Source organism: Hipposideros armiger, unplaced genomic scaffold (assembly GCF_001890085.2).
Source record: "Hipposideros armiger isolate ML-2016 unplaced genomic scaffold, ASM189008v1 scaffold_474, whole genome shotgun sequence".
Classification (NCBI taxonomy): Eukaryota; Metazoa; Chordata; class Mammalia; order Chiroptera; family Hipposideridae; genus Hipposideros; species Hipposideros armiger.
The window spans coordinates 509,656-532,407 of NW_017731824.1; the positions used below are offsets into that span (position 1 = coordinate 509,656).

At 40.1% G+C, this 22,752-nt stretch overlaps 2 protein-coding genes across 4 annotated transcripts in view; both read right to left on the minus strand.

Annotated features, from left to right (window-relative positions):
• Positions 1-1,473, minus strand: part of SSR1 (signal sequence receptor subunit 1) — a 38,503-nt gene extending 37,030 nt beyond the window's left edge. For 2 of the 3 annotated variants that reach the window (XM_019666550.1, XM_019666551.1), the window contains exon 1: positions 1,294-1,472. In XM_019666550.1, coding sequence (XP_019522095.1) covers positions 1,294-1,372 — 79 coding nt within the window. In that variant the 5' untranslated portion in view covers positions 1,373-1,472. Of the gene's footprint in view, positions 1-1,293 lie in introns of all 3 variants that reach the window. The other variant, XM_019666549.1, reaches the window with a different exon arrangement.
• Positions 1,474-12,174: 10,701 nt separating this feature from the next.
• The window catches only part of CAGE1 (cancer antigen 1), a 56,568-nt gene continuing 45,990 nt past the window's right edge, over positions 12,175-22,752 (minus strand). The window contains 4 exon segments of the mRNA XM_019666547.1: positions 12,175-12,262; positions 16,114-16,182; positions 20,062-20,132; positions 20,779-20,883. Of these exon segments, the coding sequence (XP_019522092.1) occupies positions 12,175-12,262; positions 16,114-16,182; positions 20,062-20,132; positions 20,779-20,883 (333 nt within the window).

The window sequence follows — 22,752 nt, forward strand, 5'->3', positions numbered from 1 at the left end:
TTTGAAAGAAAAGACCATTCCTCACAAAAAAAATTAAAGAAAATCAGTTCAGTTTACATACTGATGTTTCTTAAAAAAAGAAAACGTTTTAAAATCTGAAAAAATATAGCCTGGATTCTATACAAGCAGAATTAGCAAATTTTCTTTAAAAAACCAAGTGAGAACGAACCAGCAAGCCACTGGTTAAGGAAAAGAATCCTTCAACCTGCAAATGAATTCATGAATAGTTTTGGTTAATTTTCACACTTGGGTTTTCTATCCACTAAATAGAAACCAGTCACTTAACTTTTCTTTGCAAAACAACTCGTGGAAAGCTGTCATTATCATTCATTTTGCCACACAGATCGCTAAAACTTATAGAATCAAAGGATTCTAATGATCCTTTAGTCAGACTACATTTTGCTACATAACAGAATCAGGGTAAGAAGCCAAGTCACCACATTTTTAACGTTCTGCTATTTAAGTTATTTTCGTACCACGTTAACTGTTGGAAGTAATAAACCTCAATTTTAAAAAAAACCAAAACACTCAAATCAGACTGTATTTTTTCATGACATGATAATTCCACGAAACAAAAAATGGTTGAAAAAAAGAGAGGAAAAAAGAGGCACAACAGACATCCCACAGGAATTCTTCAGTCCGCCTGGGGAGTATAGGAGTGGACAATGGAGGCAAGGATGGGGAATTGTTCTGAAATCAAGACTCCTGGCAACACACAGGGACCAGGTGCTGATAAAGGGGAAGATGACCAGAAAAAAACGTGCACTGAGAGTTTAGGTGTTTAGAAAACAAAGGTTTCAGCAAATGAATGAAGGTAGGCTCCTAACGTGGAAACTAAAGACACGTCAGCTCAGAGCCGAGGGAATGGGGGTGGAGCGGCGCTGGAGGCAGCCAGAAGAAATAAAGGGCTGCGGCGAGCTCTGGGCGCAGCCGTGCCAACTGCCCCCTCGCCTCCTCCCTCGAGCCGAGGACCCACCAGCTCCGGCAACAGTTGCGGGCGCGGGTCCGGGGCCAGGCGGGCAAGCCCAAGTCCTCGGGCGGCCACCTAGCAAGGTCGCCCGGCACAGCCCCGCACTCCGCGTGGAAGGGGCGGAGGCCCCGGGGGAGGGGGCTCCTCGCCTCGCGCCCTGCGGCCCCCTACTACCATCCGGGAGACGGAGAGGAGGTGACAGGAGGACAGCGAGGTGGACGCCGAGCCCAGGAGCCGCCGCCGCCGCCGCCTCCAGCTGCAAACTTGCGGTCGCTGGCGTCTCCTTCCCGGCCGAGCCCCGTCACCCACTGCCCTCGCCTCACCTCCTGGGCTGCCTCGGAGCAAGAGAGTGGCGGGGAATACGAGCAAGAGAAGCAGAAGCAGGCGGGGGAGGAGTCTCATGGCGCGACCCGTCCGATACCCAGTCCCCGTCCACGAATGCTCTCGGCAGCTCCGGCGGTAATGGCGTTACTCTTCATCCGGGCTCCGGGGGGGAAGGCGGGGCACGTACTACGCACGGACATTTGTCACGCCCCCTCCTTTTGCCGAGGAAGGCCATCAACGTGGCTGCGATTTGTCTGCCAGCTGCGGGGTGCGCGGGCGGCCCGGGGAGTCACGTGGCCGGTTGCCCGGGACCCTGAGATTCCCGCGAGAGTCTGTCTCCCGCCTTTGGGCGGGCTGGCAACTTGCGGCTTGACGCTTGCTCCGCCCTGCCCGTTCCCCTCCAATTAATTAGCTTCGTTAATGGTTACTTTATTTGAATGACGATCTGCCTGGTGCCTGGCGCGATAAATTCTTTGTATGATTTTGAATAATAGGGATATAAGGATTATGGACTGTATGTGGTATTGAAAAACAAAAATATAGAACAGATAATTGTTTTCAAAACGCCAAAAAGCAGAAAAAATACACAGTGGTAACTCTTGTTCTCTATCTGCCCACATCCTCCACCCATAGTGACAGTTCTTAAATACTTAGGTGACATTCCAGTTATACATCACTAGAACAGTGCCAGGCATATAGAAAGTATTTGGCAAATATAGCGGCAGCAAAAGCTGTACAGTACCCTTCAGTTTCCTTATCATACAGTACGGACTTTTTAGGGGTTGCTGCCAGTAATCTGGTATTTCGTGCAATTAATCTGAACACCAGGTACTGTTGGACTGGACCAGTGTGACATGTCATTAGATGATGAAACAAATAAGCTATCCCTTATTGTGGATTTCCTACTGCAAATCAGTCCCTGACAACTGTGCTTTCATGTATAAACTAATTTAATCTCTAAAAATCCCTATGAGCCAGATATGATTTACTAAGACGAAAACTGAGACACAAAAAGGTTAGTAATTTACCCAAGGCTTAAAAGCTAGTTAATGGCAGGCAGATGGCAAGACTTGAACCTAACAGTCTGATTCCAGACACCATGCCCACTGCCTAGGACATCTGCTCTTCTACTCCTGCACTGGCTCTGCTCAAGGCCTCATTGCCCTGTGGCCCCTGTCAAGGCAACTTGTGGCTGCTGCTGCCACTAATTCTCTCTGCTAAAGTCACAACCTGACAGGGCTGGGCTAAACCAACTCTGCTCCACTCACTATGCCAGGACACCAATGCCACCCCCCGCTGCCCCCAAGGCACCAGGCGGAAGTGGAGCGACTCCCTAAAAAGGCATCCTCCCACTTTGCTGCTGCCCCCAATCCTATGCACAGCTAACAAAGCGGATACTCTATGCCAAAGCCACCAGGACTGCTGACCCCACTTTGATATGTCTGAACCTTGTTGAGTACTCTACCAGCATAGGAAGAAACTCCCCAACTTTGAGGCACTTTCTGTTTCATGAGTTTCAAATCAGACCAGCTTAGTTCCTGAGTCTCACAGGTTCTTTGACAAACATATCCTTCTATTTAACTTGCTGCCCTCTCCTTGTACCAGAAAGAAACCGGTATGGACTATTAAAAAAGATACAAACATCCTGCTGTACTAAAAATCACTTCTCTCTGTTACTGGACCAAGAGTCTCTCACTGACTCTCTTTTCCTTTCAGAAGACTGATTTTCTGGCAGAGAAGATGCTCATTCCTTATGTTAAAGAGATTCCTAGTAGTTCTGTCTCTCCAGTTCTCAAGACATGTTTAGACATAGTTGAACCTGTGAGGACAGTCCAGTTTAGGCTTAAACTAGGACTTTTACTGCAATGTTGTTGTTAAATGATCACTAATGGATTTTATTTGGGGACTTGAATTTTAGACAACCAGCTACTAAAGGTGCAGCAGGGACAAATAAAAGTGTAACTACTCTGGATGTGACTGATGGGATGAACTTAGGGAAAATAAAAACATACATACAGAAAACAGAAACCTGTGTGATTGTCCAATTGGTATAAAACGCAGTAGCCTCTGGATCAGGAAAGTAAAATTCTCACCCTGATTTTAGTTCTCACAAATTCTGCATTATTGTGATCTACATTCACCCTGTAACAAGCAGCTTTCCTTTGGTGCCCACCCAAGAGCTCTCCCCCTTAGTTGGTTCCAATCTTTACATCTACTAATTTATTTAGGTCCTTCCAAATACCTCCCATGTTCTCTCACTCTCACCTATGCACCTATTTCCTTGAAGATAATAGTTCTCCTGGGATATACCACATCCTGGTTGTTCTTGTTCTATGCTTAGGCAAACCTGCAGTTGACTCTCCGTTTTTGTTACTTTATTCACTTAGAATTTGTAAAAGCAGAGCCCTCTTTCCCTTTGATTATTTAAGATTTCCCTCATTATCATTAGCAAATATGCTTAATAACACCACTTTTTGTCCTGTTGTACTCCCTTGGGTAACTGTGCAGCTAAGGAACTTCCTCATGTCCTTTAAACCTTCGCTCAACTGTCACTTGTCAGTGAGGCTTACCCTCACCTCCCAATTTAAAATTACAGCCTTCCTACCTCCTCTCCCCCACACTCTCTCTCCATTCCTTTCTCTTTAATCTCCTTTTTTTTCATAGCACTTGTTATTTTCTAACATAATATATAGTTTATATGTCTCCTGCCTGTCTCCTGTCAACATCTTGAGGCCAGGGATCTTTGTGCCTTTGAGTCAATGTTATACAATAGAACAGCACCTGACACCCAGTGGTAACTCAGAAAATATTTGTTGAATTTGTTGTATTATTACAAGTGACATCTTTCCTCCACAGCCCAATTTCAACTGTAGACTTAATAAGAAATGAAAAAATACCAAGCAAAAGAAAAAACAAGTTATGTTTATTATATGCAAGCAAAGACTTGAGTGTTCTTTTATCTAGCAAGGGCAGAAGAAAGGACTAGGTTTTGCATACTATGCTTTACCTCTGAAAACAAAAATTTCTTTTGTGATCTATATGAAAAGGGAACATGATGGGGAAAAGAAACATAAACTAAGAAAGGCTTTCAAAGGAATCCTAGCTCCCCAACCCAAATCCTCACTGACAAGGAGGGCCTGCCTTCCTTCCCACCCTCCTAGAGCATGATTCCTGGCCGTCTTTCTTGGTAAAGCATAGACCTCCCACCACCTCTCCCCAGCTCATCTTTCCTTGAAAATAACAGACAAAATCACAAGCACCTGATCCCTCACCAACAACTTAAACTTACCTCCATCTGTACACTCATGCTCTGCCCTTCTTGCTGTTACAATAAAAAATGTTTCCAGGCCTGTCAAAGGCCATCCGTCATTTGTGGTTTGGATTCCATCTCCTACTCAAAATGTGATTCTGAAAATAGCCCTTTCTTCTCTAACACTTCATAAATTTCTACTTCTCCCATTCAACAAAAAAATATACTATAATATTACCCATCTTAAAAAGCAAAATTCCCCAAGGTCCTTTTCCCTTTCTGAAACAGCTTCCTTTTTCTGCCCTCTGACACAGTAAAACTTCACAAGCTCCCTTCTTAATTTTCTTCTCTACCTGTTCCAACTGGGCTTTTTATTTTCACCTCTGACCCTAAACCATCTCCATCTTGTTAAATCTAAGCCCTCCTTCCTTACCCGCTCCTTTAGCACTTGTTGCTCTAGGCTCAATGACAACCACACTCTCCTAGTTTTCTTCCACCTCATGGGACCCTCCTTTTCTCGGCCAGGCCCCTAAATGTGGACTTATTAGAATGGATATAGTACCTAAGGCTGGAAAACTCACCGTTGTATGTTCTATGAGAAGGCCTGGAGATCACTCTGTTTACTAGAGTGATGGATTTCTTATGAAACAGGCTTAGTGTACAGTAATGTGAGTACCATAGTATAGTATAGAGGAAATTTTTGGGTGGAGGTGATGGAAATAGTCTAAAACTAGATGTGACTATTATATGATTATAAATTTACTAAAAAGCATTGATTTGAACACTAAAAATAGGTGAATTTTACAGTATGTTAATCATACCTTAATAAAGGGAAGAGTATATAAAAAATCTATTAATTGTAGTAATTCCTCATGTGTTTATGTACTGTAGTTTGTATACCTATTTGTGAGATAATAGAAAAAAAAATATATATATATATGTATTGTGCATATGTATGTGTATGTGTGTGTATACACGTCCCAGTTCCTGGCACAGAAACCCTCGTAAATTCCTAAGTGATAAGAGCACTAGCAGCATCTTTAGTTCTGATGAGGCGACTCTGGGTGGGCTCCTGAATAGGGGCTGGTCACCCGAAAGACCAAGCCATCATTAGAGGCTTGAATTTTCAACCCCACACTACATTCTCCAGGGAGGGGAAAGAATCTGGAAATGGAGTTAATGATCAAGCATGCCTATGTGACAAAGCCCCCATAAAATCCCAAAAGTATGGGATTCAGAGAGCTTCCAGAGTGGTGCGCATATCCAAGTACTGGGAGGGTGACAGATGCTCCTGCTCAGGACCCCCCAGACCTCATCCTGCATACCTCTTCATTTGGTTGTTCTGTGAGCAATGCTAGCAAATTAATTGAACCCGTGGAGGGGGTAGTTGGGAAGCTCTGATTCATAGCCAATTGGTCAGAAGCACAGGTGACAACTTAGACTTAAGATTGGCTTCAGAAGTGGGGTGAGGGCAGTTTTGTGGGACTGAGCCCTTGATCTGTGAGATCTGATGTTTCCTCCAGGTAGATTGGGTTAGAATTGAGTTAAACTGTAGAACACCCAGCTGGTGTTGCAGAGAATTGCTTTGTGGGGGAAACGCCACCACAAATCTGGTGTGAAGTGTTGTGAATCTAGTAGTAGTGTGAAAGCAAAGGAGGGACACAGGAGGGGAAAAACTGAGGTTTTTTTAAACACTATTCTTCCAGTACCAAAGCACTTTGATTAGGGATGTTCAAATTCTGTAGTCCAAACTGAAGTGGAGGAATGCATCAGTGGAGTAGTACTGTGAAATCTTGAAAATTCTCTGTTCATGACATCTCCTTTGATCCTGGCCCCATTTACTATAAGAATTCCCAACTGTATTACAGTGTTGTTGAATGTCCACCATGTCATGCTCTAAATTAAAAATATATATATTTTCTAATTGTTCTTCATGAAAGAGTGGCCTTGCTAAATACAGGAAGATCTTTGTTCAGTTTCACAACTTACTCGAGTGAGGTAAAATCATGAATTCATACGATAATACCTCCCAAAGTCTTTTGTATATTTCAGACTGTATCTGCTAGATTTGAATTATGTATGTCACTCACTTAAAGCAGGAGTTGTATTTTTATAGGCTAATGTTATAATCTTTTAAAGAAAGATACAATGTACAAAATATTTACATTTTTACATGAATATTAACATAGTCCTATAATTGTTCTTAAAATAGTGTGAATACAAACTCAGTTTCTCACAATAGCTAGTACGCAGGATCCAGGTCTTGAACCTAAATCATATGATGCCAAGTTGAATGCTCTTTTTGCTGTAGTATACTATCTCTCAAGTGCTATAATTTAGGGAAGAAGGTGCCATTAGAAAGTCATAGATAAAAATAGAGGAGATAATGAAGAGGGAGACATTTAAATTAGGATTTGAAGGATATAAATGTTTTAAATATGAGGAACTAGGTGGTGAAGGTGGAGAAGGGAGGAAGTTTAGTTTAGTTAGGACAGGGAAGGGCATTCTCGGAAAAGGAAACAACTTGGGGCAGGGCACACAAGTAGTTTGGAGCTAGAGCATGTAAAACAGTGAATACTGGACTACAAAGTAAAAACTTGAATAAACTATAATTAAATAAAAGATAATTAAATAAATTATATGTACAGAGGGTGCCAAAAATGTATACACATTTTTAAAAAGGAAAAAAACATTAAAATTATAATACTCAATATATACTGATAACAAAAGATGAATACAAGTCATGTTTGACTTCTGCAATTACAACAGGTGCTCAAAATGGTTACCATCAGCGTCTAGACACTTCTGATTATGGCGAACTACCGCTTGAACAATGTTGACAAAAGTGTCCACTTATATACATTTTTTTTGAACCCCGTGTGTGTGTGTGTGTGTGTGTGTGTGTGTGTGTGTGTGTGTGTGTGTGTATTCCATGAAATATTATACAGCCTTTAAAAACGAGTGGCCTATTGAGACTGCTGCTATGGAAAAATATTTATCAGAAACACTATGAGTTGAGATAGCCACTTGATTAAGATAATATGTGAAAGTGCTTTGTAAATTGGAAAGAACAATCTTTCATAAGATATAATAGTGAGTGAAAAGACAGGAACCATGATAGCTTTAGAAGAGAAGAGAGTTCAGGAAGGATTTCTCTTTTTTTTAGGCTATGGTAAGAATTCAGTAAAGAATTATAAACTAAAGATGTGAGAGAATAAAAATTATTGATGAAGCAAGTCCTCAAAAAGATGAAACCAGAATCAAGGGAACAAGGGAATGGAGGGAAGGGGAAGAAAGTAGATAAAAATGGAGAAATTGTGAGGTGGAGAGGAACTTGTACCTCCTTGTAATATCCTGTGGTGAGAGCCAAAGTTTGCTCTGTGCCGGCGGAAGCTGGGCTGCTTAAACCTTCGCCTCTCCCCTCCTGCTGTAAGAAGGGTGAAGCTTTCAGCCATGAGTTCCCTCAGCATAGCACATCACAGCTCACAGTTGCCCTGAACATGCCTGTCCTGATTTCCTTTCTTCTGGTCTCAGAGGAAGAGGTGTCCCTGTTCCTGTGCTGTGCTGTGGAACCTAGTCCCTCTTACCTCCTCTGAGACCTCGATCCATACTCTCTCCTTTATCTTTAGGTCCTTCCCAAACCACGGGCTCCTTCTCATCATATATTTAACGACTTACTAAATGTCTTCCGATGTTTCGCAGCAACCTCACACTCAGCATATCTTTCCCAGCAAAGCAGCTGTCCCTCGTGTATTGTCTCCTTCGGTTAAGATGACCACCACCCACCCAGAACCCTGCGAGGCTTCCTAGGTGCCTCTCTCTTCACTCCCATAGCTAACAAATTCCGAAATCGTTTTCACTTCACCCTTAAAATCACTCTGTATCCCTATCTTTCTCTTTATTTCCACCACTATTTTTGTCCTACGCGTCAGTTTTTCTCGTAGCAGTATTTTACTGGTACTCTGATTCTAGCATCACTCACCATCAACCTACCCTTTATATCATTAGGGTGATCTTTCAAAAATGTATATCTGACCACATCGTTCCTGTACTTAAAATCCTTCAGACCTTCTTATAATGATGGAGTTCAAATTTCTTAACATGGCATATAATGCTATTCATGATCGTCTTCATTCCTGCCACAGGAAGAACATGGGTTTTAGACATCACTTGTGGTTCAGGGACTGTAACGGTATCTCAGGCCTCCACGCTCTGAGTGTGCTGTTGCTGTCCTGCTGTCCTCTTCTATCCATGTGCAGAATATCTTGTCAACTACAATGATCTGGCTCAGGTGTCATCATTTCTGTAAAATCTTCCCCAAGGTTTTCCCACACAGCCCAGGGCCATTTCATCTATGCTTCTAGAGCACCATGGGCAGTTACGCCTCTACCATTCTAGACCCAAGTTTATCTGTCTGTTCTCCCCCAATAGATTATGTAGTCCTTGGTGATATTTGCCTGATTTTTCTTTGTATCCTTGGCATCTAACACAGAGGCTGTCACATCATTTATTAAAGTCACTAAATGTTTATTGAAAGAAGGACTGGCTTATACTCATTCTGAGATGGCTTGTAGGTAAACGATCATACATTTCTAATAATACACACGTCAAATGTAGCACGGAGGCACACAGCCCTGTTATAAACAACTTGTTAATCCTTCCATTCCAACATTTTCATCACCTTTGTGTGCAGATTCCAAATGCTGCATTAGTCATCTTTATCTTAATATTTGTTTTTCTCCTATTATATTTTAACTTTCCCTAGAGGATCCTATGAAACTGATAATAATAATAACAATGTCTCTTTTTAAAACTTGTGCACTTCCAAAGTTTTTAATGCTTAATTTTCTGAAACAAAACACTGTTATGCCTGCAAATTCACTGTGCATTTCTGATGGTTTGTCTTAAATTTTATTGCAACATTTTGAATTTGAGAAATTAACAAATTTTATATTTTAAATTCATATAAGACCTGTCTTATAGAATTCCTCAACAAATATAACAATAATAATAGCTTTAATTTAATCAGTACTTCCTTCAGGGCCAGATATATATTCTCTATATATTTTCCTCTTGTATTTACCTGACTAATTTAAGTGCAAAACTATTACAGTGAGATAAAAATTTCTTCCCTTTTTTTCCCTAATTGTAAGTTTTATTTTTATTAGTTTCAGGTGTACAAAACAATGTAATAGACATTTACACCCCCCACAAAGTGATAACTTCCTTCTCCCAATCTACTACCCTTCTGAAATCGTATATGGCTGTTACAATTCCATTGACTCTATTCCTTATGCTGTACTCCACATCCTGTGACTATATTTATATTAAATTATAGTTAACATACAATATTATTCAGCTGCAGCTTCAGGTGTACACTGCAGTGGCCAGGCAGCTACACAATCCATGAAGTGGTCTCCCTAATAAGACAAGTGCCCATCTGACATCCTACATAATCTTTACAACATTATTGATTATATTCCCCAAACTGTCTTTCTTATCCCCGTGGTAATCTTGTGGTTAATTTCTTCCCTTTCACTCAAGGTATATTTTTGATTCAATAGTTACACCTCCATCCTGGCTCTGGGATTTATCAAAAGGATAATATGGATGTTATGTTCATTTATTTTCTGATACATCTCACAAAATAAGCTACCTCTGGTTCTTTTGTTTAAATTTGGAACTAATTCTTCAAAACTATGTTAAGGTGTAAATTATAAGAATTATATCTCAAAAGACCAGTCTTCTCTTTTCATTTGGGGTTTAATTCCAAAGGATTTCAAAATTAGTGTCCTTTTAAATTAGGTTGGTAGTAGGAAGAGCCTACCTGCCTGCAGAGAAAAAGGATGTCCTGCAAAAGGGAACAAAAAGTTGAAATTAGATACATGACTATTTTTGTATCATTGAAGGCCTGATAATATGGGAGTGGGATTCTGTGAAAATGAGAATAGATATTTGGAAAATAAGCCACTGTATTCATCTGTTTAGATTGAAGTAGAATATGTTTGACTGTGTATGGGAAGAAATTAGAAGGAAAGTAATCACAACTTTTGGAATGTAAAATTTCACCATTTATACAATTTTAATGTATCATTTGTATAGATTGATCTGGGTACTATACTTAGTAGTGACTCTGCTCCTGGAGTAGTTGACAAAAATGATCAATGTTTAATCTTCAGTCATTTCTATTTCCTTCTAAAATAGCTGGCATCTAAAAATGAAAGGAAAAAAACTGTTTCTTAAGTTTTCAGGAAAGACAGGCATTCAGTGACAGAGAAGCTAATTCTTGATTACATACGGAAAAGGGACACAAGGAAAACCTACAGATAAATGAACATCATAGATAATACCAATACTATATTTTAATCATTATTTTTGTTTGTTTCAAACTTCTTTCCATGAAGGAACATGACAAGGTTGGTTGCGTTTCATCTTCCTTGGTTTGGTTGCCAACTGGCAGAATGAAGAAAAAGGGACAGAAGCAAGAATCTGAAAAATTCATGAAGTGACTCATCAGCACAGTATAACTAAGACTTAGTAGTATTAAGGTATCCTCATAACGCTACTGTACTATTCCAACAGCTGTGTCTCAAAGGGGCATATGGAGTAAAGAAGACCTGTGATTGTACCCCTCCTCCAGAGAGCTATGTCACAGTGTTTATGAATACATCCCCATGGCCTTGGGTGGAACAGGGGCAGCAGCAGCTGAATCTTCTATTAGGAACTAGGGTGTAGCATTGGTCCTGGGTCCCCACCCCATCTAACATTCAATCCTGTTTAGTACCTCTTGTGAGATAGGTGCTTGGGGATACCAAAATGAATATGAGATAATCCCTGCATTAAAGGAACTCTAGTTAAGTCAAGGGACATGTAAGCAGAGAACTGTAATGAAATGCTGTGGGTGCTGTTGTATCAGAGGGTACAGTGTGGGCACATGGGAGGAAGCAAGTCAGTTCCATCTGGCACACAGGGGAGAAAAGGCTTCATAGAGGAGATGGAGCTTGCGCTGGGAACTGAAGTAAGGGGGAGAAAAGGAGTCAAGAGAGAGCACTCCAGGTAGGGGAGGCTGCATGGGCAATGACAGGAAGGCATAAAAATAACAGCATGTTTAGAAAATTGCAAGTGGTTAGGTATGGCTGGTGTGTACGAGTATGATAACAAGGAGGAAGCAGTGATTGAGAAGACTGGATAGGAAGGCAAGTGCTAGATCATAGAAGGCCTTACATGCTGAGCTAAGGAAACTGGATCTGACCCTGAATGCAACTGAGAACCATCAAAGGGTTTTATGTAGGGGAGGGGCATAATCCTATTTTGCTTCTAAAAGATCTCTGTCTACTCTGTGGAGGCTGGGAGGAAGGGGAGCAAAACTGGAGACAGAAACACCAATTAGGAGATGACTGTAATAGGCCAGAAGAAATATGATGAAGGCTTGATATGAAGTAGTAGCTGTGGGAATGAAGTTATGAGGACCAATATAAGGCAAGATTCAGAGAGAGGGGCTTCCAATTACAGGAAGAACTATGATCAGAGGCCAGAGAGGCCCTCATCTGAGGACAGAGGGGAAAGCTGGGCTGAACATTTCTGAAATGTAACTTCAGGAACTCCTATTTAATCTTGTGCTATTGTCAAATTACAGGAAAACATAATATTCCTTATAATAATAATCAGTATGACCTACCACAGTCATGGACTTTGGATGATTTTCTAATCTTCCTGATCTGTGGGAAATAGAAATACAATAATGTTAAAAAAAAAAAAAGGGGGCGGTGGTGGTGAGGAAGACTAAAATAGTGAACAAGTATGCCATTATTTAACATAGTCTTTCCCTCATGTTCAAGGAGAAATTGTCATTTAGAATAGAACTATAAGACCCTAAAAGATTAAGATAAAGCTTTCAGAATGTAATATATGGATCATTCTCACTGTAATTAAATAAATATATTGAGCCACAGTCTCATTACGTTTTAACATTCTCATAGATTTACTTAGGTTAAAATTCTGGCTATGACTTGAAAACTTTAACAAGTTTCCTTGAACATGATAAAGATCTAGTGGCACAATAAGACATCTGAGACTATTAAAGTGCTCAATTTTTTTTTCTTTTTAAAGATTTTATTGGGGAATTGGGGGAGGGAACAGCGTTGGGGAATCGGGGAAGGGGAACAGACAAGTTGCTGTCCTTTTGTTCTTCAATCTCGTTGTGGAGGACGTCGCTTCACTGACCCATGTTGGTATTATCATTGCGTTCTTTCCAGGTTGGAGGGCTGTTCACAGCGGCTCATGGCAGCTCACGAAAGCTCACAGCAGCTGCCGGCCAGCCCCACTAGAGCCTACACTGTTGCTGCCGACTCACAGCAGCCCAGCTCCAGGTCAAGCTGTTGTTCACCATCTTAGCTGTAGAGGGCGCAGCGTCACAGGCCCTCATGTGGGGTCCGAACCTGGGCCCTGCTTCTCAGAGCTGGCATCCTAAGCCAACTCCTAACCAACATGCCACTTGGCCGGCCCTAAAGTGCTCCCTTTTATCTCCCTCTATCCCACTCCTTCCTCTACAGAACACATCTGAAGAAAGCAGCACCGTAATTTTGAAATGATGCAGAACTAGTCTGAAGTGTGTTCCCATGCTGAGTTTTTTGAGGTCAGTCGGTCAGTGGGAGGCTTCATGGATGTTGGTGGCTGAAGGCTGCTGTAAGTCTTAAGTTTTCTAAGAAACAGCTTTGAGGGCTCTTCTGCTCCACTTCACCCCCTTACTTCAAGGCCAAGCTAAATGTAATGAGCCTCAAGTTCATTGTGAAAATAGGCCACATGTTATTTACACAGTAAACAAATATCTAAACTAGTGAATTTTCTAGAAGAAAATTCAGAAGATTCAATCAGTTTAAATTAGCAATTACTATAATACACCAGACATCAGATCATACTCTTTCATATTAGGGGGAAAAAATTGTAGTTAATCTATTACTTTGCAAATACTAGTATATAAATCTGTTAAGGGGTTTTGATTTTCAAATGGTATGCTGAACAAACAAACATGACCCATGATATAATCAAAATGCCAATTTAATGTTTGCCTCCCCTTCTACTTTAGACGTTTTCACTCAGGGATGCTTTCCCGTTGCCACTGGCTGAACACCATGCAGGCCCAGTGATTTTTTTTCTCACTCGTAAGATAACAGTCAGTCCTCACTGTGAGGCAAAAACAGTGTCGATTCAGTGAGCAGTATATCCAGGCTTAAATATTAATCAATCCTTTAATCGTCATTCGAAAGTAGGACTTCTCCCCCTCTCTCAGCTAAGGCTTTAGTTGGTGGCCGCTGCCTGCCCTTGGAGGTCAGTTTCTGCCTCTCTTTGCTCACAACCTCCTCCAGGAGGGACAGGAAGGCGGTAGGACACTCTTACTTGTCTGGGTGGCTCCCGAATCTCTGGACTTGGCAAATGGCCACAGCTGATTCTCTCTTGGGAGCTTTCCTTTGCTAAGGACCTCTGTCCTACAGTTCCTCAACCCAGGCTGATGCATCTCTCCTCTGGGGGGTCACTTGATATTTCTTTATCAGCCCCCAAGAATTTGGTGTTCCATTCCAGCTTCTTGATGCTGGTACCCCTGCAGGCAGCCTTGGGCAGAGCCCAAAATAACAAACTCTCACCTGCATGAACTATGGAATACATGCTTTGTCCTGGTGACAATCTCAGGGAGAACAGGCCACCCCAACACGGCCCCCCTCTGCTGTGCTGCCCAGCTTGCTCTAGATTTCTCAGGCATGAGTGAGTCACTGATCCTGTGTTTCCCAAGTCTCAGGAAAAGCATTTCAAAGCTTTTTCAGGGATCCCCTGGAAACCCCCCTCACAAGCTTTTAGGTAAAAGAGGTAGAATTATTTGGGGATAATGGGAACTCACAACATGACAGAGTCAAAGAAATCTCTTCTTCAATCTTACCCGCTCTCCACACTTTTTATATATTGGATCTGGCCAAGGGATATGAGTCATGACACAAGTTCCTTGAAATTCCCTTCAAAACCTCTGCACATAAGGAAACTCACTCTCCTTTTGGGAACAAGTAAATGTTTTATTAGCACCAAAGGAACTAGGTCAGGAAGAGTCCCATTTTAACATCTACTACAGTCTTAATCAACCCTGCTAGGTTTGCAAATATACCTTGTAGCATCAAATACTGAGAGTCTTCTAAAATGATGTATTATTATAAGATTTACCATTAGTGTAAGAAAATCCAGTCATAAAATCTGGTCTGCCAACTATTTATACCAGGGTAAGCTGTTTTATTGTAGACAAAATCTTAGCTCATAATCTTTATAGCATCTTCCTTAGAAGTGATCAGAAGTTCCTTGGGGTCAGGGAAACTGGCGTTCCAATTCAGGTCCTACAAAAAGCATTTATCAAGCAAGTATTTTATGCCAGGCAAAAAAACCAAGCACTTTCATATAATTTACTTTTTTTTTCAGATCTAAAGACATTTATTGAGTCCCGAGTATAGACATGTTAATCATAATGCTGGCAGTAAGGACATATACATAAATGGTAGAAAACATCACTTCAGTAAAATTAATTCTTCATTAGGATGGCGAGAGGGTAAATTTGTTTTACTTTTAATTTAAGTGGACACGATAATCCACAGAAAGTGTTGTTTATTTTAATAAGTATTTAACATTATATCACGTAGCCATGTAATTTTATAATTATGGAAAATGTTGAGGTAAATGAAATTACCTCAGTGAATAAGTAGAAAGCAATTTGTACTTCAATAAAACTTATTTTGTTCCAAATGCTGTGGCTCTGCAAGGAAAATGGCTGCCGTTCTTTCTTCCTTTGGTCTTTCATGACTTCTGAGCATCACCGGAATGTCTTACAGGACCTCGTCTACCTTTGGGCTCCTCTACAAGGAGACACTCATAGTCTTCGTGGGAACGCGATTCCTAGATGGCCTGTGACCAACTAAGCTAAAGGCAAGGCTAAGACTCAGCCTCAGCGAGGGATTGTCCTGGTCGTCTTGTTGTCACGCGCAGCGTTGCCAGCCAACTCCAGGATCTCCGCGGTCAGGTACTGCACCACCGGCGCCAAATACACCGGCGCCCCAGCGCCTACTGGCTCCGCGTAGGTACCTTTGCTCAGCAGTCTGTGCGCTCCGCCCACCGGGAACTGAGGGCCTGCTCGGGAGGACCGGGAACCCAGATGCTCTCCTGGAATCCACAGGCTCATAACCTGGCTAGGATGCTGTATTATGTGAGAAAATCCGCGTAGAGGGCAAAGCGACGTCTGGCATACTGTGCGCGACCTCAAGGGACATTTCTCCCTTGAGCTCTACATACTTGTGGAGGCAGAGTAGCTCTCTTCCTGATCTTTCTGTTTCTAACCACAGTTCCTTCATTCTTAACACTTCATTTTCCTGGGACCGAGCGTGGACATCGAAACCTCCGGATCCAATAATTTCAAAGGCTAATTTACCTTCTTTATTTTAAATTGAGATAAGGTAAAAAGTTTTTTTAATATATGACTTATTATTATGCATATATTCTAAAGTTAAAGACATTATTTAGAAAAAGAAAAAAAAAACCTTACCTTGGTTTTCTGGCTCTTTCTCTGGGCTTCCTAATTAAACCATCCAAATATTTATTTCTCTCTTCTAAACTGAAAGAAGAAACCATTAAAAATTTATGATTAATATTGACTTTTCTAAACTAATATTTTGTTAGATTCATTGAAGGGTTTGAGTAGATCAATTCAAATGGTGGTCTAACTTTTTCCGCATCATCCATCCATCTCACTATGTGGGTATTTGGGATTCTTTCTTAGCACCTCAAATGATTTACTCCGTTTTTTCCTTTAGAGGTTCTAGTGGTGATGAAGGAAAACGAGACAGTAGTAAACCTATAAAGTGACATTTAGGTGTTCTATTCGTTTATGCAGTGGATAGAGAATTGATGGCTCTGTATGAGTAAACCCAGCGTGATCCTGGTGGTAACCTGTTAAAAATAAAACCCCTGATCTGTAAACTGCTTTACCATGGCAAAATGTGTAATAGTGTTACATGAAGGATCACAGCATTCAGGTGGCCTGCTAGAGATTTATTTGTGTTCTTTTTTTATGACTTTTAGCAAAAGAGATACTTGCGGGTTCCCTTGTTGCCCCTAAGAGGGCAAATTCAATTAAGATAGTCTCCCAAACTCACTTTCCCATCCAGGGAGGGAAATTAGTTTTCTGTGGCTGCTGTAACAAATTACCACAAACCTGGTGGCTTTATTCTCCTACACATTTATTCTCCTACAGTTCTGGAGGCCAAAAGTCTGAAATCAGTTTCACGGGGCTGAGATCAAACTGTTGGCAAGGATGTGCTCCCTCCTGAGACTCCAGTGGAGAATCCTTGGCTTTGTTTTTTCCATCTTCTGTAGGCTGTCCTCATTCCTTGGCTCATGGTCCCTCATCGCATGGCCTTTTCTCCCCTGCTTCCACAGTCACATTGCCTTTCTCTGTCATCAAATTTCTCTCTGCTTCCCTCTTATATGGACAATTGTGACTGTATTTAGGGTTTGGGTGGACAATTTAGGATAATGGTGAGATAGAGATCTCAAGAACCTTAATCATATCTGCAAAGTCTCTTTTGTCATGTAAGGAAACATACATAGGTTCCAGATGTTAGGATCTGGATATCTTTGGGGGTCATTATTCAGCCTGCTATACAGGGTAAACAGACCCTTAGGGGATAGGAAATTCTATTGCAAGGCTTATAAGTTCAAATGCTTATGGGAAAGTCAGGTAAGTATTTGACATGACTGAAGCCAGATAAATGTTGATTCCGACAAACCAGAGATCATATACCCCTATTCCTAAAGGAAGAAGTTGCTATTCAGCTCTTGCCAACTGTTGCCATGTGGGAATCTTGCAGTAATGATGCCAATCTTATTTTTAAAGAAGAGAGGGAAATCTAAATTTTCACAGAAAATCGTCCTTTTAAAACTTTGGCGGGGCCGGCTGAGTGGCTCAGTTGGTTAAGAGCTCGCTCAAGAGTTTGAGCTCTGAACAACAGCGGTTCAATTCCCGGCCTGAGCTGAGCAGCTGTTGAGCTGCCAACCGGTGGCAGGATGGCTCAGCTTAAAAAAACAAAACAAAACAAAACAAAAGAATGATGGGGCCGGCCGAGTGGCTCAGTTGGTTAAGAGCTCGCTCAAGAGTTTGAGCTCTGAGCAACAGCGGTTCAAGTCCAGCCCGAGCTGAGCAGCCGCTGAGCAGCCGCTGAGCTGCCAACAGGTAGCAGGATGGCTCAGCTAAAAAAACAAAAAAAAACAAAAAAAAAACTTTGGCAATAATTCAAAAATATTTTAAATATCATATGGACCAGGTAAAGAGGAGAAGTTGTCCAACCAAGGAATACAGGACAATATTAATATTTATTAAATATGTCCTCTGTATACCAAAAGCCATCATCTATCATATTTTATATGATGAAATGGCATGGAATAAATCTTTGGTGTTTTGTGGTTCATTCATCTCCTCCCCCTAGGAGGAGACTTGTAAATATGTTCTTTTAGACTGTGGCTAGTCTTTTCATTCTCTTAAGAGTGCCTTTTGAAGAGCAGTTTTTAATTTTGATGAAATCCAGTTGTCAAAATTTTACTTTATGGATCATGCTTTTAGTATCTTATCTAAATCATTACCTAATACTGAGGTCACCGAAAATTTCTCCTATATTTTCTTTTAGAAGTTTTATACTTTTAGCACTTATATTTAGGTCTATTTTCCATTTTGAGTTGCTTTTGTATGTTATACAAGGTATAAATCTACAAGGTATAAATCAAAGTTGTTTGTTTGTTTGCTTTTGGTTTTGTTTGTTTTGCAAATGATTTCCAATTATTTCAGCACCACTTGTTGAAAAGACTATCCTTTTTCCACTTCATTGCCTTTGTACATTAGTTAAAAATCAGTCAACGTGTTCAGTGTAGTCAGTTGGTATGAGCCATGGTGACAGGTGTGTTTTAAAGTGTGCCATAAATCATCCTCCATTGTGACAATGCTCTGTGTCACATATAGCTTCTGGTATATGCAATTTCTGTAAAAAAAAAAACACATTACAGTGTTTCCTCATCCACCTTATTCATTGGATCTGGCACCATGCGACTTCTGGCTCTTCCCCAAAGTCAAAATGACCGTGAAAGGTAAACATTTTGAATCCATTCAGGACATTGAGGCAGCCACGACAGTGCAACTAAAGGCACTCACGAAAGAGGACTTCCATAACAGCTTCAAAAAGTTGAAAGAACTATATTCGAAGTGGGGGGTGAGGGGTGGGGAGTATTTTGAGGGGGTTAATGGCAATGTGTCTTTTACTGTAATAAATTTTTTTAATTTAAACATTCACCATGTTGTTTGATCACACCTCGTGCCTCTGTCCAGGTCCCACCAGGTATTTTAGCTTATTTGGTCTAGGACTATGGCGTGGGCATTGGATATTTTTTAAAAGCATTCAAAGAAATTTTACTAAGTAGCCACAGGTGGCAACCTTTTTGATGAAGTTTATAGAACTAAGATGCCAGGTCTTTTCTTGAACACAAACCAGATCAATCACTCGGCTAAAATATGATTTTTAAAAATTTTGACTTTTAAAAATAACTGGGGCAAAGCAATAAAGTCAAAGTGATGGTCTGATGCTGTTTTTAAAATATTGGGTTATTCTTTATTTTTATATTCATGAGCCCATGATGATTGGACTAAGTTTTCTTGGTTCTAAGCTAGGAAGCAGTCTAATTTTACTTCTCTTGAAGTAAACAACATTCCCCTTCCCCCTTCTAAATTTAAAACTTGCCTGCATTACTCTGAAAAATGGGAAAATTGTTTTTACCATTCTTTCTGCTTAGAAACAACAGTGAAAAACAAAAGCAAACTCGCAAGGTACAAATACCTACACTGTCTTTCAATTATCTTGTGGTGAGTTAACCCTATAGAAAGTTCATATTTTGGGCGGTGCTTAAGCTCTAGAGATAGCCAGCACAGTATAAATAAAATGGGAGGAAGGATGGAGGAAGAAGCATATGAGAAATGAGGATAATAAATAAGTGGAAAAACTTGGCAGATTTTAAAAACACTAATTTTGGAATGTCTCAAGCTGAATCTCATTCTAATTAGAAACCTTATTTGGTATCGATATATCTATGTATGTTTCATTTGGTGTGCATTCAAAAATGTTTTGTGAATAAATTTTAAGCATTGCAAGGTTATTTTACTTGAATACCATGGCAATAGCTTCTAAAATTTTTGGAAGTCTCTAATTCCTTTACCCACCTACCCCACCCTACCCCCTGAAATCAAAAAGCGCTTTGAGAAAGGAAGATGAAAATCTCATTGTTCATGTAGTCCAGATATTGTGAAGACTGACTATATTATTGAAGAATGGTCTTAATTTATCAAATGGCCCATTTTTCTTTCTAGGAGCCTAAGAAAAATGAATTTTGCAAGCTAGAAAAGAAAATAACAGTAAATGTTTACAAAATTGAAAATTAAGCTTTTTCAACTTACTGTGCAATCTGGGAGTGCGATATCTCGAGCCTTTGGTCAGCACATTTGATAATTTCTTCATATGCTATAACCTTGAAAAAAATAAGCTAAACAAATTATTCTCGAATAAATTCTAGAATTTTTATTTAATTTTGTTTATTTTTTGCTTAAAAAAATATCTTTACAAGTTGAAGTTCAATTATATAACTCCCATCAATGAAAGTTTTACAATAGGCAAACCATCCTCCTTATATTTTGAAATCAGAAATATGAATAGTGGTGGAATTACAATGTGTCTCTTCATCATGCAGAAAATGAAGTGTCAAAAAACGGACAATTGTAGCACGTCAACTATGATCCAGTTGTCTTCCAGACAAGCGGTGTATGTATCCAATAAGGGATATAGTCCATTTGGTTATGGTTAACACAATTTTTAAAAGGTACACTAGAACACTAAGTTGACAAGATTTATAATTACCCTCAAAATGAGGTAGCAATTCTAAAACCTGAAGCTGCTGGCACAGAGGAGTAGATACACACAATGTTCTTTGCTAGCTTTCAGCTAAAAGGCTAACGGGGACGTTAATGGGGACGTTTTATAATGTCATTATGAAGTAAAAGCAAATCAATATAAATGTGTTACATCATCCCTCAGATCCTTTTTAGCTCCAAAATTATATTATTTTAATATTTGGCATAGTTTTTAAAAGACAAATATTTCTGTAAGAAAATGTGTACCTTATTTATTAAGTTGCCTAAATGGTTTTGATACTTGTCATTTTCTTCAATGAGTCTGTTGCAGTGGTCTTCTTTTGACTCTAGAAGATTTCCCAATTTTGCAATCTATGTAGAAACATCAGTAAAAATACTAACCTGGAAATTGCCATGAAAGCATGATGCTAAGAACAAATGAGAATGGTGAGCTGTACTTTTTTCCAATATTCTGTCAAACTGAGTTGTACGATAGGTTAATCAAGAGATGCTATGAACCAGATCCTAGTTAGATTGCGCTTAGAACAAATGAGCAGAAATTATAATGATGTTTCAGCTTTCTCTCCAATTTGATACTATGAAACAGCTTTGCAAATAATTAAACCCTGTTGTGAATACAAATATTTATTCGCCCCAAATCTTCACTACCTCCTTTCCATATGTAACCAATGTAGAGACATATTTGATTCTATCTGAAGGAAAGCACTGATGTTGTGCCTGATGGCGCATTTTCAGGTTTGATAAATATTAACACTTGCACAAATGACTGTAAGTTTAAAAAAAGGTTCAGTTCAATGTATGTCATATTCTGACCTCTGGTTCAATTTATATTTGCAGAAAAACCATTAAAAATTAAAAACTGTATTCTAAAAGTGATATCTAGGATTAATTATCAAGAAAGGGTATTCACGGGCTGGCCGAATGGCATGTTAGTTAAGACTTGGCTTGGGACGCCAGCTCTGAGCAACAGGGTGCCGGTTCGGATTCCACATGAGGGCCAGTGACGCTGCGCCCTCTACAGCTAAGATGGTGAACAACAGCTCGACCTGGAGCTGGGTTACCGTGAGTTGCCAGTGACAGTGTAGGCTGCAGCTCCTGCTGCAGTGGGCTGCCATGAGCTACCATGAGTAGCTGGCAGCCAGCGTGAGCTGCCGTGAGCCGCCGTGAGCGGCGGTCCAATGGCCGGCGAGTGATTGCCTCACCTGGGAAGAGTGCAATGATAATACCAACATGGGCCAGTGAAGCAACGTCCTCCACAACTAGACTGAAGAACAAAAGGACAGCAACTTGTNACTAGACTGAAGAACAAAAGGACAGCAACTTGTCTGCTCCCCTTCCCCGATTCCCCAACGCTGTTCCCCTCCCCCAATTCCCCAATAAAATCTTTAAAAAAAAAAAAGGGTGGGGTATTCACAAGTTCCGTTAGCAGTTACCTTTACTTTCAAAGCAATTACTCGTAAGTATATTTAAAACAGAAGATTGATGGCCATTCTTAACATCGTTATTTAATGGGAACATTTCTGTCGTTTTTCTTCTATATGAGTACATGTCTGTAGTGAAATACCCTCGAGGAAGCAATGGCAAAACAAATTTGCTGCAGAAATAGCAACTTTCTTGTCTTTTCTCTTTTATGTAAATGAATGAGGACAATTTCAAATCAATGGTCCTATTCCTTTGACTACATTTAAGGTAGGGAGTACAGATATTATTACCTCAATTTAACAGATGAAATTAAGGTGAAGAGAATTTAAAAGATTTTGGAAAGAATATGTCTAGAAGTGGAAAGACACATTAACCATTAACAAGGCTTTTTCCATTCTATTCCTTTGTATCTACTCACTACACCCTGGAGGGTAGAGTTCAACTATCTTAGCTTCACATAACTTGTGACTTATTACCAAAGTCACTTTTTATGGAATTCCTTCTCACTTCTGTTTTCATTATAGACTTCATGGCACATTTTGAGTTTCATTAATGGCTTTCAAGATCAAAGTAATAACCTTTTAAGTTCTCGGATTGAATTTTTTTATCTGCTAACCTCAGATTAAAGAAAGGACAAAATATTTCTTAAAGAATATTTATATTAGAGATAAAGAAATAACTCTGTAAGCAAGGTTTTTGGATTTTCAATGAAACAAAATACAAAATTTTATATTTTTTGCCAAAGAGTGTAAAGTTTAACTGCTATAAGAGTAATAAGATAGACAATAAACTGCACAT